This window comes from Tyto alba, unplaced genomic scaffold (assembly GCF_018691265.1).
Source record: "Tyto alba isolate M040663 unplaced genomic scaffold, T.alba_DEE_v4.0 Super-Scaffold_2, whole genome shotgun sequence".
NCBI classification, from domain to species: domain Eukaryota; kingdom Metazoa; phylum Chordata; class Aves; order Strigiformes; family Tytonidae; genus Tyto; species Tyto alba.
Window position 1 is genome coordinate 60,742,357 of NW_024881282.1, and position 14,821 is coordinate 60,757,177.

General features: G+C 40.0%; 1 protein-coding gene across 2 annotated transcripts in view; it reads left to right on the top strand.

Annotated features, from left to right (window-relative positions):
* Positions 1 to 14,821, top strand: part of ZNF277 (zinc finger protein 277) — a 57,893-nt gene that overhangs the window by 16,477 nt on the left and 26,595 nt on the right. For both annotated transcript variants that reach the window (XM_042793334.1, XM_032998788.2), the window contains exons 2-4: positions 7,086 to 7,284; positions 10,450 to 10,538; positions 12,524 to 12,606. In XM_042793334.1, the coding sequence (XP_042649268.1) occupies positions 7,086 to 7,284; positions 10,450 to 10,538; positions 12,524 to 12,606 (371 nt within the window). The remainder of the gene's footprint in view (positions 1 to 7,085; positions 7,285 to 10,449; positions 10,539 to 12,523; positions 12,607 to 14,821) is intronic.

Here is a 14,821-nt window from a genome sequence, read left to right on the forward strand (position 1 = left end):
TTCCAGCAGATGTTCTTATTTTGTTTCATTATCCTTGTGTTACCAACAGTGGGCTTATAAATATATGCTCTGCATGTCTATATTTACATAATACACTCTTCAACCTAAAACCTTGTTGTTGTGCCATAAACTGCAAAAAATTATATGAAACCTGTAAATATGTGTCTTAAGCCAATTGATATGAATTCTTCTTTCATCATTTAATTTCTTAGTCTGCATGCAGTCTTGGAATTTTGAGAGTATTCTTCATCTGATAATAAAATGCTTAATCTTTTTTAAATGAGTTACATTTCTTCTTCCCTAGTTAAAAACCCTTGTCTTTGGACTTATATTATCTCCTTGTCTTCTAGTCTTGAGACTGTCATTCCTTTTATCTGATGGCAAAGCTTCAAAAAGAAGGGTGGGAGTGGCCCTCTCCTCAGCATTTCCTTCAGACTAATTTAGGGGGTTCCTCCCTCCCCTTGCTCGTTGCCTGCTGGAGAGGTATGCCTCCCCCTGAGCTCTGGCCCTGGACTCACAGAGGCAGGTTGCACCCCAGAGCCAAGCCCTGTGAGTTAGGAGTTGCAGCAGTGAAGTTGTTTCACTGATCTGAACCCCAGTACCTCCCCTTTCCAGTTAGAGAATGTAATTTGTGCAGCAGTGTTCCGTTTGTCCCCAGATGTAGTCAGAAGACATAGTTCAGGTGTGCAACCAGGAAGAATTGAGCACAGCAGCTCTTACTGCGTTCAGTGTGCCACCTGTGCCTATGCGGACAGCAGCGGGTTTTGCAAACTGCAGCCAGTGGTGGGTGTCCTTGTTGGGAAGCACGGTGATAGAATCTTAGTGTTTTCCTTTGTGTATAGTGCTTTTGAAGGAACCTTGCACACTTTATAAGGCATGCTTATGGTAAAATTACATGTAAACAGCTGAGGCTGTTAAGCTGAGAAAAGAGGAGGAAGCTGAGACGAGGACCGTCCTGTTTCATCTTGCTGCTTCTCACTGGGCACTCCTTAGTTTGCTCTTGCACTTGGTGGACTCTTCTCTGATTGTTTTCAACATTATTGAGCAAAACAAAAGGAGTAGTTCTGTCTGGTTAAAAAGTTGAATTGACTCATCAAAGGATTTGGCAAGCCTAGGAGCCAGCACAAGCAGAAGGGCAATAGTAGATGGTTAGGACTGATAGAATAAGTTGGGGAAAGACAGGGTGACAAAATATCCCTTCCCTTCTTGGTGGCAACAAGCCGTTACACTGGCTAAACCATCTCTGAGAACTTTGCCTTTCACAACTCACCTTCAGATGCCAAATCTTTCATTCCTTTTTGTTCTGATACATCTATTGTATTGGCCATAAAATTACACGGCATATTGCTTTGTGATAATTGCATATGTGATTGTGCAGATATAGTACATTGCCTGTACTGCCGTAGTCTGTATTATAACCATGTGGGTGTAACATTTACTTAATGTGCAAACTAACATTAGTTTTGAGTAGAGAACAATTGTATTTGAAACTAAAAATGTGCCAGTAAGGAAAATAAATCCATTTTGAGCCTGTTGCTTCATTAGCTGTCAAGATTAACTAGTCTATATTATAACAACACTTAAAATAAAGCCATATAATTTCTGTAACAGGCAGCCTTTTTTAAATTTTTTGTTACCACTGTTTCAGTGGCGTGTAGAGTTTCTGTGCAGGGATCAGGATTCCATTATACTAGGTATCCTGTGGGTGCTTATAACAAAAAATAGTGCTTATTCTAGTTTTGAAAGTAGTTTGCATAATCCAAATAATGTTCTATACCATCTTATTGTCAAATGTCTTCAAAGTATTCATTTTATTTTCCCCTGAAGAAGTGGGTATACCTCTCAGTCCTTGTTTTCAAGGGGTATATTCCTCTAGTCCCTTCTTTCTCCTAATCCACATTTTTTAGCCCTGAAATAGCTGTTAAACAGCACAAGTTTTAAAACACCCCTGTTAAATGTTGAACAACATGGTGTCAATTGTCAATTCTGTGAGTGAGAGAGGGATTTTCTTAGTTCCTGAGCTGGTGGGCTTTCTGTGAAGCCTTTGGGATATCTGTTTGCATAACAGTCATGTTGTTTTTCCATTAGGCAGAGGAGAAAAAATCAGTGGTGACAGGGTGATTTGTCAGAAACTTAATGGATGGATTTTATAGGGCTCTGCTCTCATAGGGAGCTAGATACTGTGCTGTTCACCACAGATACAAATAGGAGGGGGGATTAGGTGATAAATTTTGCTGTTAATACACTTTTTTTTTTTTTTTCCCCAAATGGTAAACAGGGGGGGCAACTAAAGCAATGCAGAAGAATCTCATGGTGTTTGAGTGAACTGGACAAAAAAAAGTGCTATTCAGTGTTAACAAATGGAAAGTAGCACACATGGGAGTGAACACAAAGATTATGTCCACTTTCCTGTACATTAACACCTGATTCACAACTTCTCTGAGACTTAAATCACTGAAGATAATTCAGTGGTTAATTCAATGATCCTAAAAGCAAGCAAAATGCTAGAAGTAAAAAAGAAATAGATAAGAGATTGAGGAAAAACTGTGCTGATTTAGAAATCCATTTTCTTCCACTCTTGGGAGTTTTCAAGCCATCCCTCACCCCCCAGCACATGTAGAAGTGTAGAGTAGAACTAGCCAGGAGTTGAACAAGGACAACAAGGGATGAAGGACCATTAGGAGAACATGAAATTTTGCTGCATGTTTTTGTAGGTGTTAAAAGACCGACAATTTCAAACACTGCAGAACCAAATCCATGGAGGAAAAAAAAAAGCCACAAAATGCCGTTAAACTGAGGTACTCGTATAGCCTGTGACTTAAACTTTCCACCCTCATATTTCTGGAAGACTATGCTATTTATGTGATTACTGTTTGATTGCCCTATTTTTATACACTTCCCCAGGTAATCGTTTCTTGCTATTGTTGGTCAAGGCACTTGCACTACAGGGATGTTTCATCTGACCCTGTGATGTCTTTCTTGTGGCTGTAGATTTTAAGAGAAAAGCTCACTACTTTTCCCTTATTTTTAAGTGTCTCTGCATGTGGGAGTCCTGGTAGAGTCCAAGAACTAAACCTGAGTGGTTTTGTTTCCCTGTTAGCCCTTAGCTGTGCTTTAGTTAACAGCTTTTCTTAGTACCTGTGGCCATTATGCTCCAAATATAGAATCAAAATTAGCTGCTTTTGCAGAGATTTCAATAATGCGCTTAGCTTTTTCTGTACTGTTTTGATGTTTGTGTTATGTGTTAGTCTGTTAAGTGCTACGCTAAAGGCTGTGCATCTTTGTTCAGGTCCGTGCATTTATTCTCTTGTTCAGTGTGTTCTGCAGCAGATGAGTACCAAGATATTTTCATGGATTCTTTTTTCCCTTTTCTCCTCCTTTAAGTGCCTTTGAAATAAATTGCATAAGCTTGTGCAGTTGCCACACTTGTCCAGTAGTCTATATTGAAGTTACTCTCTTTTAGTATTAGCAACTGCCTTTGGGCAACAAAAAAATCTTCACCCGAGTTTATTCCTTTCAGTAACTCGCCACTACAGTTTAACGGTTCTGTTCTTCCACCCCAAAAAATTGCTATTCCTGAGTACTCATGCTAAATAACTGTATCAGCTCCTTGTCTATGTTGAGTAGCAGTTCCTGCCAAACACACCTATCTCTTGAAAGTTGGTTTGTTGAGACAGATAGGCACTTGTTTATTTGGACTTCTAAATGTTTAAATAGGTCATTGCAAGAGACCTAAACCAAAAATGAACAAAAAGCAGTGTAGCTGGGCACAGCTGAACTGGCTGACAGAGTATCTTCTTAGTTCTCTTGGCATCAGCGAGAGTCAGCAATTGCAAAGGAAATTAAGTTGCTCTACTTTTCTCAGTAAACATGTTTTAATGATTCTTCAGGCTACAAACTAATACTGACTGTAAGAATGCACAAACGTAGACTTTTGCAGGTAACATCAGTTTTGCTTGGGAGAGCTGACCCTTTCATGAGGATTGCTCTAGTGCTTAGTGTCACAGCTGCTGTTCTCAAAGTAGGAAAATATGGGACACTTTATACAATGCTAGTTTAATAAAGAAATGTCTGGGGGAAGGGAACGGGCTGAAGTGCAGGTAAAATTGCAAGAGGAAAAATGTTAGATTGTCAACAGCAGTTGTATTGCTCCAGGTAGTTCCGTGCTCTGTGTGCTGCCATCTCTCCACGCTGCTCAGTTTTATGGGATAACCTGAACTCAGTGTGACCCGACCATCAATCTGCAGCCAAGTCACTGCCTTTCCAGGAAGTTTTATTTTGCAGGGCAGGTATGTTGTTCCAGGAGCAGCATGGAACTGTTCAAGCTGTATTTCCTATGGTTTTGCACCTTCTCCTACCTGTGGCTCTCAGTAGCTCCAGCCTACCCTCAGTCCCCGGGAGCACCTTCATCATGCAGCCATTGGCACATGCTGTGGCTCTTCCTTTACCTGAACAGAAATTTGTCACAGAACTTTTAGGAGCTTCTCAGGTCCATCTCTGAAACTCCAGCCCTTCTTTGGTTGTTTCAAAGTCTTTGGGGGGAGGGAGGGGAGGGAGGGAGAGAGGCAGAGAGCACTGCTCCATTAGCTTATTTTCCTAGAAAAAACTGCCATTATTTTTAAAAATGGCTATGATTTTTTAAATTATTTTTCAAATTTTCTATGTGTACAAATTACTAATTATCAGATTTAATGTGCTTGCCAATGTATAATGCATATATGTGAATAGGATAGGTTGAAAGTTGTCGTACATTGATTCTTCTATCTGGTAAATACTATTATTTAAACTTCCTATAACTGTACATATTTTTAAATTTCTGTGTGACTAAATAATAGACTTGGGAGAAGGCTTTTTTCTTAATTCTTTAGGTATTTTCAGAAACTGAAACCCAGGAGGTTCCCTCTGAACATCAGGAAATGCTTTTTAAATGTGAGGGTGACTGAGCACTGGCACAGGTTGCCCAGGGAGGTTGTGGAGTCTCCATCCTTCGAGATACTCAAAAGCCATCTGGACACGGTCCTGGGCAACCAGCTCTTGGTGGCCCTGATTGATCAGGGACTTGGACCAGATGACCTCCAGAGGTTCCTGCCAGCCTCAACCATCCCATGATTCTGTGAAATTTCATTTTTCTACAGAGGTGTTCATGTCGCTGCAGGAATCCAGAGACAGTTTATTCTCCTGCTGCACAAGTTAACTTTGTATCACAAGAATCATGGAGACCCATGATGTCTTCTTTTCATTTTTCATCCTCAGAGTGTGGGAATTATTGGGAACTTTTTCTGTTTGCTTTTACTCTCCTTTTGCTATCCAAAATTGATATAGCAAAAATCAAAGATACATATTGAAATTGGCATTTGCTTCCATGATAAACCCTTACTAAAGACTGAGATACGAGTTGTTTGGAAAATGAACACCATAGTTAATTTCTGGAATTTGGTTAGGCTAACGGGGCCAGCTGTTGAAATCTGTTGTTCACACAGTGTTTCTTAATGAATTGCACTAATTTATACCAGCTGAAGAGCTTCTGAACTTACACTGCTATTGTTTTAAAGAGAGGGGGACACACTCATGCACCCTGAGTCAGTCTGCATGTTTGCAGCACTACTGCAGTACTGTGCAATCCAGCCACTTGCTGAACTACAGACAGCGGCAAACCTGGAGAATGTAAGTTGGTCACTTGCTTCTGTGTGCTGTCGTTTGAGCAACCTGTGTCTGACTGGTGCAGTATAGTACAAACACGGGCCACTGACCTTCCCACATGGGGCTTGGCTGGCCCCTCCTCAACATCTGTGCAGTTAGGAAGTGTTTCAGTGGGCATAAGCTTCCATGTGGCAGTAATCTTTATCAAGAATAGTCTTTGTCACAGAACAGTGAGATGCTAATGGGAAAAAAAAAAAAAGGCAAAACAAATGCATACAGTCGTGGTTTGGGCCTGGTTGGCAGCCAACCACAATGCAGCAGCTCTCTCTCCCTTCCCCTCCGGCAATGAGAAGGGACAGAGAGCCAGGCTTGGGGTTCAAGATAGGACTGGGATGGGGAAAAATCCCCCTTTATGGTCACGAGCAAAAGGCAGACTCGTTAGGGGAAGAAAAAAAGAACATACATTTATTACAGACACTAGCAACACATAACAGAGTAGGACAGTGAGAAGCATTGCCACATCTTGAGAACACCTTCCCCCCACCCCTCCCTTCTTCCTGGGCTCAGCTCTGCTCCCGATATCTCTACCTCCTCCCCCCAGTGGCGCAGGGGCAGGGAATGGGGGGTGCAGTCAGTGCTGCCACTTCCTTCATCTTCGGTGAGGGGAGTGTTCGGAACTTGTTCCTCCTGCTCCATCGTGGTCCCCCTCTCACAGGAGACAGTCCTCCACAAACTTTCTCTGACTTGAATTCCTCCCATGGGCCGCAGCGTTCCCCACACTGCTCTGTCATGGGTCACTAACTTCCTCCGACTGGATTCCCTCCCACGGCTGCAGCCCTTCCCGAGCTGCTCCGGCGTGGGACACCCCCGCATGCTGCAATCTTCCCAGCGCTGAATTACAGCAGTGGGGCTACCTTTTCCCACGAGACCCTGGCCTTCTTCGGGCACAGAACCTTGATCAGACCTTCAAGAGTCGATCAGAAAATGACAGAAGTATTTTGTAATAAATAAAAGTGTAATTAGGAAAAAGCAACATACAAACCAATTTGTGCTATATATAACTAAAGCCTTCCTGATAGTATGAGGAATGTGGCAGAGAGTAGCTTCATTCATATGGATGGGTAGACTAGGTAGCAAGGGGAAGAAAGGTAGGTTTCTCATCATAAAAATTCCTTCAGTAATAAGCAGAGCACTTGTGTCTGACTGGGTGTTAGTTGGGAGTTTCAGTTGGAGAAGGTACTTGAGAACTGTCCTGTGCTAGCCTCCCACCATCCTTCTTGGAAATGATGCTGTCAACTCGCTTCCAAGCACCTTGTTGCTGAAATGATCCATGCCACAAAACTGGGACCCAACAAAACAGGTTTTACATGCGCTGCCTGAAAGTGCTCCAAGTGATGTTATTTGCTCACTTAGTAAAAAATAATTATTCTTTTTATTTATTTTAGATACAGAGTGTATTTTGGAGCCTCTGTCTCTGCCAGAAAATCCAGGTGGTGCTGCTGCTGTAGAAAGTTCTCCCTATGTGCCTTGCATTTTCTGCAAAGAATGCTATCTCATGGCAGAACAAAACCAGCTCCTCAAGCACATGATTATTGAACACAAGCTCGTCATAGCGGATATGAAGCTGGTTGCAGATTTTAGAAGGTAAGGCTTATATTGTTTAAAATGAATGTGTATGTGTGCAGATATTGTAGAAAGTTTCAGAAAACTAGAGATTGTCTTTTTAAAATACTTCAAAATAACAGTGGGGTGTTATGGGAGGATTTTTATTACTTTTTTGATGAGCTTTTTATTGCTGGGTCATAAGATTGTTTTCCTGTTCCTGTCCCACTCCACAGCCCCTAGATGTTGCTGGGACCAGGGGACTCAATATTAGAATACAGGTCAATTCCTGTGGTAGACATTCTTTGCCATATGCTAGGTACTTCTCAGCTCCTGTCATTAATCAACAAGTTGCATACAAACTAGAAAGCTGTTTATTTCCTAAAGCACATTCTAGACAATCAACTCTCCTAATTTGGGGTTTTAATTGTATAGGACAAGACTATTTCTACCACTGTGCAATGTCCTAAAGCTGTGTATTCTGTTCAGAAGCTGCTCAGTACAGGGTCTCTCACATTTTGGGATGAAATTCATTTGCCCTATTTTAAGGATGCCAGTATTTCCCCTTAGAAATCACATTTAATTCTTAACTATACTTTACAGTACTGTGATCTACATACAACTGTGACTCCTTCTACAGCTGTGTCATTGATATCTCAGCAGGGTCATGTTTGGCTTTTTCTCTCTCAACTTCCTCCAGTAGCTGGCATGGCCCCAGCTGGCTTGTAACTTCAGAGACTAGGCGCTTGCTTGGCATTTTGCTTTCACACACAGCAATGTATGGGCCAGGCAGTAGGCTACATGGTACCTGCCAGTTTGTAGATAGTTCTGTTGCAGTGTTTAAATGTTAGCTGGCTATTTTCTCATCTACGAGGAATTTTCTGGTAGGTCTTCTGTAGTTAGTTACTCAGCCAAAGTCGATAACGTGTCTATTGAGATGCAAGAAAAAAAAAAGAAATATTAAGATGAAATTTAGGAAAATAATTGTAAGCCACAGAAATCCTTATTCAGATGTATGAGCTTAATGTTGCTAAAAATTGAAAACTGATATTTGTTTATGTTTGGCTTTTGCTGAAAGCAGGCAGAACAATAATGCAGTGTTCTTTGGAGATAATGCTGGTTTCTTCAGATAAATAAAGGGATTGGAGGCGTTCAGTCATGGTCCACCAGTTTAAGTGTGCTTGAGGGATTATTCTGTATTAATAGAAATGTATTTTAAAACGACCTTTTCATGAAAATGGTCATTTAGATTATTTTTGCTGCTAATGCAATCGGAAGGTAGCCAAATCTTACAGAAAGTAGCACCAGAATGTGAAATGATGGAGTTGATACTCTGAAGTGTGCCTTCTCTTATTTGCTGTAGTGAATTTCATTGAAATAGTCCAATACTTTACACAAAAAAAAGAAAGTATAATCTGAGGTGTTAAACTGAAGGGTGGAAATTGCAGTGAAACAACTGCAAAGACATAGTGATTTTTTTTATACTTAGCAATGAGTTACAATCAGTCTTAGGAATACATTTCTTGATGGAACTACAAGAAGTGGAGAATCCACAGCAAAGTAATGCTAATGGAAAACTTTAATTTATTTATTTATTTATTTATGAGCTTGGAAGAATAAAGGTAAGTTGGCATTAGGGCAAGGGGACGAGATAAGGCAAATAAGCTTCCACTGCATGGCTGGACATGATCATTCATGGACACTGATCACTCATTCTTTCTCCCTGGATGTATGACGAGGCATTGGCTTTATTTGATGATGGATTATTTGGGTTAAGTCTTATGGTATGAAATCCCCTAACAGTAAGCTTCATGGCACAGACGGTTATGGTTAGGTGAGTTTGCCTGAACAATGTTAATTTATTTCAGTGCAGGGGACTGATATCTTGAAATCCCTTCATCTGCACGTTTATGTCCTAGAAGCTCAAGGATGACTTTATTCTGGAAAACTTTCTGTTTTGTGTAGCAGCAAGACTGTTTCCTTGTGTGTTATAAACTGTGGAGTAGGGGGACAACAAAACGCTCACCTCTCACTGACTTCTAATGATGCATCTGATCTTCAGCCATGCATGCTGGCTTCGCTGTCCTTAGCTGTCTGCTCTACCAGGGATTAAACCTCTCCGTGTCAGAGTTAGCAGAAAGAAGTATGTGCGGATTCCTTGGCTGCTGCAGTTGAAGTCCTCATTATATGTTAGATAGTAAATAGAGGTGATGTGAACCACCATGGGATGTGATAGCTGTGGCAAACAAACTTTTAGATTGCACAAGTATTAAAAACTACAACTGTTTAGAAATGTCCTCATAATAATGATATCTGATTTTTATTATTTTTTTCCTAATTTGATGGCATGTCAATAGGAAGCTGTCATTGAATAGTTAGCCTTTACCTTACCAACTCTCCCATGATTTATATTATGCACATGAATCATAAGTATAAATACAAGCACACACTTAAGCATTTTCAGATTTTTTTTTTACAGTAAGATTCTGAGTAGCACAAGGATAGCTTGCTTCCCTTCATCATATAATTGAAGGTGATGATTTTTTCTTGGTTAGACAGTAACATCTAGTTCAGTGGGAACCTAATCTCAGTTGGGGTCTGTTGATGCTGCTGTAATACAAACAATGATAGTACAGGAATGTTTTTAAACAACCTTCAAGATGTGTTTAGGGCTTTCCTTATTCTGCCTGCTATTCTACCCCCAGGTGTTTTGGGACTTAATTTTTCTGTCTTTCTAGTTTTTGCCAAGCTACAGCTTTTGCTGTAACTCCACAGGAGACCTGCCAAAACTTCAATTTTGACAAGTTAGTGTTTTTACCAAGTTTCAGATTCCTGCCTGCATCTTGCAGAACACAGAGCACAATGTTTTGGGAATTTGAGAGTACTCTGTTGTGTATCTTTTCAGTAAAGATGTGTCTGAGTGGCACTTCCATCCAAAGATGTGAATAGGTCACGGTGTTTATGTAAAGCTTAATGCAAATCTGGTTTTCACTTTGACAGGATAGTTGAACCCAGTTTTAATGAATCTGAATTAATTTAATAAATTTGAAAACTAGATTAAAGGAAGCAAAAACAGAGACAGGAATATAAAAGCACAAAACACTTAAGTTTTTAGAGGATGAAAAGAAAAAGAGAGCCAGTAAACTGTTTATTAAACTTTTTCTGATGTTTCCTTTTTCACTACTTATCTCCCCCTTATTTTCAAAGATACATCCTGTACTGGAAGAAGAGGTTTGCAGAACAGCCCATCACAGACTTCTGTAGTGTGATAAGAACAAATTCAGAAGCTCCGTTAGGTAAGTATGCAGCTTGATTACTCTCTGTTGGCCAGATCATGTGATAATTTCTGGCCTGTACTGCTGCTTTGATCATCCAATTGTGAAGTAATCTGACACTAGGTCAGAAAACCACAGAAATAATGTTTAACTCTTAACCACATATTTAAACTTACCTTTTCCAAGGATTGCAACATGAGCTTCAGCACTGTGCTGAGTGAGGATGAGCTCAATACATGCCTAAATGCGCTGCCAAATTGGGGCCAGTTGCAAATCAAGGGCTAACATCAGTGCTGCTTACATTATGGCTGGGGAAGCTTTGGTACCCTGTGCATAAATAATTGTTGACAGTCCTTCTAGAAATGTGGCAAAACATTCCCAGTGAGCTGTCTTTTCCAACTTCACCCTGTCCACCACCCTCACTGATGCTGCTAACTCTTCCCAGACATCACAGCCACTATTGCCCTTCCTTTCCCCTACCACAGCACTTACTGCCTCAAGAATATTAGGAGACAATATCTTCATGGTGGGGGTACAAATTCTGCCATTTTCTGGGCTCCAACACAAGACCAAAGACCATACTTTATGGTTCTGCAGCATTGGCACAGTGGGACGTACCATCATAAGGACAGTGATGACTGTGCAAAGGAAGTGTTTTTCTCAGAAGTAGCTGATGCATTTCTCTGGCTTCCCCTTGTCTAATAGAAAAATGTAGTTTACCTAAAAGCAGATAAAATAACGTTAGGGCTTTCCTGCACCTTTAATTCTCCATGGAGAGCTTATTAGGAGAGGAAGAAAGGCACACAGCCAGTGTCAGAGATAGGCAGAAAGTGAAAACTGAGTACAAAATGGATGCAAATAAATTTTTTTTAATTATTCAAGCTAATTTTAAGAAAAACAGTCCTAGAAAACATGAAAATCACTCCAAAGACCATAACTGTGTTTCTCATACATATGTATGTTTTTACTTGTGAAATGTTAACACCACTCAATTTGAAAACTGCAAATCAAGTGCCCAAATGCCAGAGTTTGCCAGAATTATAAACCAACAGTAGCCCTTCCAGAGGACAATGAGAATACTTTGTTATTTGTTTGTTACCAAATTGGTTAATTTTAATGTCTAGCTCCTTCATATTTGATAGCTTAGAAATCATGGAGTTTGTCTGACTTCACACAGGCTTCTGTATGAAAAGATGGGAAAGGCTGAAATCTAGCAAGTTTAAAATTATAAAAGACTTAATAATGATCACTTCAGTTCACCAACCAAATAACCCTTTGATTAATAAATGAGTAACTTTCAAATGCAAAATATTTTTGTGCTTTTATATTTTCTTACATGCTGAGTAATTTTAAGGTAATTCATTTGAATACAATTTGGTTTATTATTAAATTGGACATGAACATAAATAGTAAAAAGATTACTAAACATAAAATGTAGGTAAAACATGTAAGTAGAAGCGTAGATTAGGCAAATTTCAGTGTGTGTTACTAAACAGTTGTGGTGCATATCTGCAGACGGAACAAGATCTGAAGTTAAAAGGTAATGTGATCGGTCAGGGTAAGGGGATGGTAGATCAAATGATGATAACTACCGAAAACTGACAATTACTTAACTGAAAATCCCACATGAAAGATAAAATTAAAGGTGATTTAATGTTTCTTTCATGCTGGCTTTACACTGTAACCAATATAAATTATTAAAATTGCTTTATGTCTCCAGACGAGCTGTCATAAAAAAGAATAAAGCTGATAGTAGGGAAAACCTAGGCAAGATTTTTGTTTTTGTACTGCAATATAAATGATGTAATGGTCACATAAATATGTATATGCAAATATTTAAGCATGTTTCATTAAATTATGAAATTAAAATAACTGACTTTTATAGATTAAAAAACACATTCTCACATTCTTAACACATTCCAGAGGTTTAGCAGTTTATGTGCCAAAAATATTCAAACCAGCTGCAACTTCCCATCCCTTACCCACACTTCCTAATCTCTTAACAGAAGAACAGGAGAATTATTTTCTTCTATGTGATGTTTTACCAGAAGACAGATTACTTAGAGAACAGCTTCAGCAAAAGAGACTGGTAAGAAATTACTGTTGTTTCATTTATTGAGGTAAACAGTTCCATAGTGTAATATATGGTAACTTCGTGGGTATTTTAAAGTGAAAGCATTTACTGCTGGATTGCAAAATTCTGATTTTTTTAATATTTTTTTTTAAAACTCCTTTCCCTAGCAGCTACATAAACATACACAAAGTCCTTGCTTATAGATTTTTCCTTGGAATAAATTTGCAGGTTGTATGTCAGTGTTCACACAAGTGGAAAATACGCCGAGTGCTGAAAAAGCCTGAGTGTGCTGAACATTTTTCTTCTTGCAAGAATCTTCAATGCGTTGACACACTATCTTTTGAGTAATAATATTCATGCAGGGAAATCAGCAAAATAAAACTCAGTGTGCGATACTGTGAAAAAGGAAGGTGATACTTGTTTACAAAATCTCCAAGCAAGTTGTTTTTGCGCATTCACAGTCTTGTATCCAGATTTCATTAATTCACACTCACGCTCACAAGTATCACGGTGCGTGAGTGGAGGAAGTCTGATCAGTATTGTTGCTGTGAGATGCAAAGGACAAGAAATGCTGGCTGCTGAGTCCTCATGAGCCACTCTGGTTCTTCGTGCTTGCAGATAGCAACCTAGTACTTTGGACAGACCTCTCATATCTTGTAGGAGTTGTCAGTTCTGGATGGCTGGTCCTTCGCATTAAGCTTTCGCTTACTTCAGCTTCCGTGAGTCTTAGTCCTGGTTGCTGATCACTAGGGTTTTTTTGTTGTTTTCTTGCTTGAAATACACATCTGTAGTCTGTTTTTGCTGTTGGGATAATTTAAAAATGAACGTTACGTGATATGTAGAAGCCTTGTTGCCAGTCTCCTTGTGTTAGGATGTAGGGTTGTCTGCTGACAAGTCATCTATATGTGAGGTGTTAGAGTACAGGCCTCTTTTCATAAATATGTTCCTCAGTTTACTGCTGGCAGCTATGTCCTGGGAATTGTCAACACAGGCTTCGTTATGCTGTTTCTTCTGGTATGTTTCTATTACAAGTCTGTACATACACAGCATGTAACTAAAGACACCTTAAATCATAAGCATTGAGAATGAAGTAGATGATTACAAAAACCAAATTCTAGTTCCCAGGAAAACTGGGATTGGCAGGCAAAATCTATTTGGTTGAACTACCCTGTGAGTGCTGTTTCAGCTTGCTGGCTAAAGTAAGGTTCTGCAGCTCACGGCACATGACTAGTGAATCACCAGAACCTGTGGAATATGTACAAGTCTTACACAGCTCTCCGTAGGATCCCAGCTCCTGCAAAGGAGAATTATGGTAGTTCTGCCACTGAGGATTTCCCATGGAGTTGGAGTTGCCTCAGCTGAAATCTTCATTCCTGTGTAGGTCCACTGGATTGGCATGAACTCAGAAAAAAGCAGCTGATGCACTCATGCCTAGCATGCTTCTCTTTCAATTAATTGTAAGAGAAGCCATCCTGGATCAGTAAAAAAGGTTTGTCTAGATCAGTGTCTCATCCTTGGCAGCAGCAAAGTGTCTGTGGTATTTTCTCTGTCCTGATCTGGCGGTGATTTTTTCTCAACATATTCTTCTAGTCTCAAGCAATTGGCAGCTCAAGAATTTCATAATTCAGCAACATTGTATCTGTGTTTATTAATACAATAAATGTTTCTTTCATGAACTTCCAACTCTGAACCTGCACAAACTTCCAGTATCCACATCTTCCTGCAGCAGTGAGTTGCACAGCTTAACTACACACTGGGAGAGAACCATCCATTTGGTCCTTTTGAATCTGTCACCTCACACCTGGCTGTTTTTTGTATTAGAAGTAGTGAACAATTTGTCCTTAATCTTATCCAAACCACTCATGATTTGTCTCCTGACTTACCTACCTTACATTATGTCTTTCATTAGTTATGTGCTGAAGTGCACCCTCATGGCAAAGAAGGCTAACATCATCCTAGGCTGTTTTAGGCAGAGTGTCGCCAGCAGGCCAAGGGAGGTGATCCTTCCCCTCTACTCAGCACTCGTGAGACCACATCTGGAGTGTGAGTCCAGTGCTGGCTCCCCGGTACAGGAAAGATATGGACTTACTTGAGCAAGCCCAGGACAAGATTACAAAGATGATTAAGGGACTGCAACATCCTTCATACAAGGAGAGGCTGAGAGAGCTTGGACTGTTAAGCCTGGAACTCAAGGCTCAGGGGGGATGTTACCAATCTGTATGAATACTTG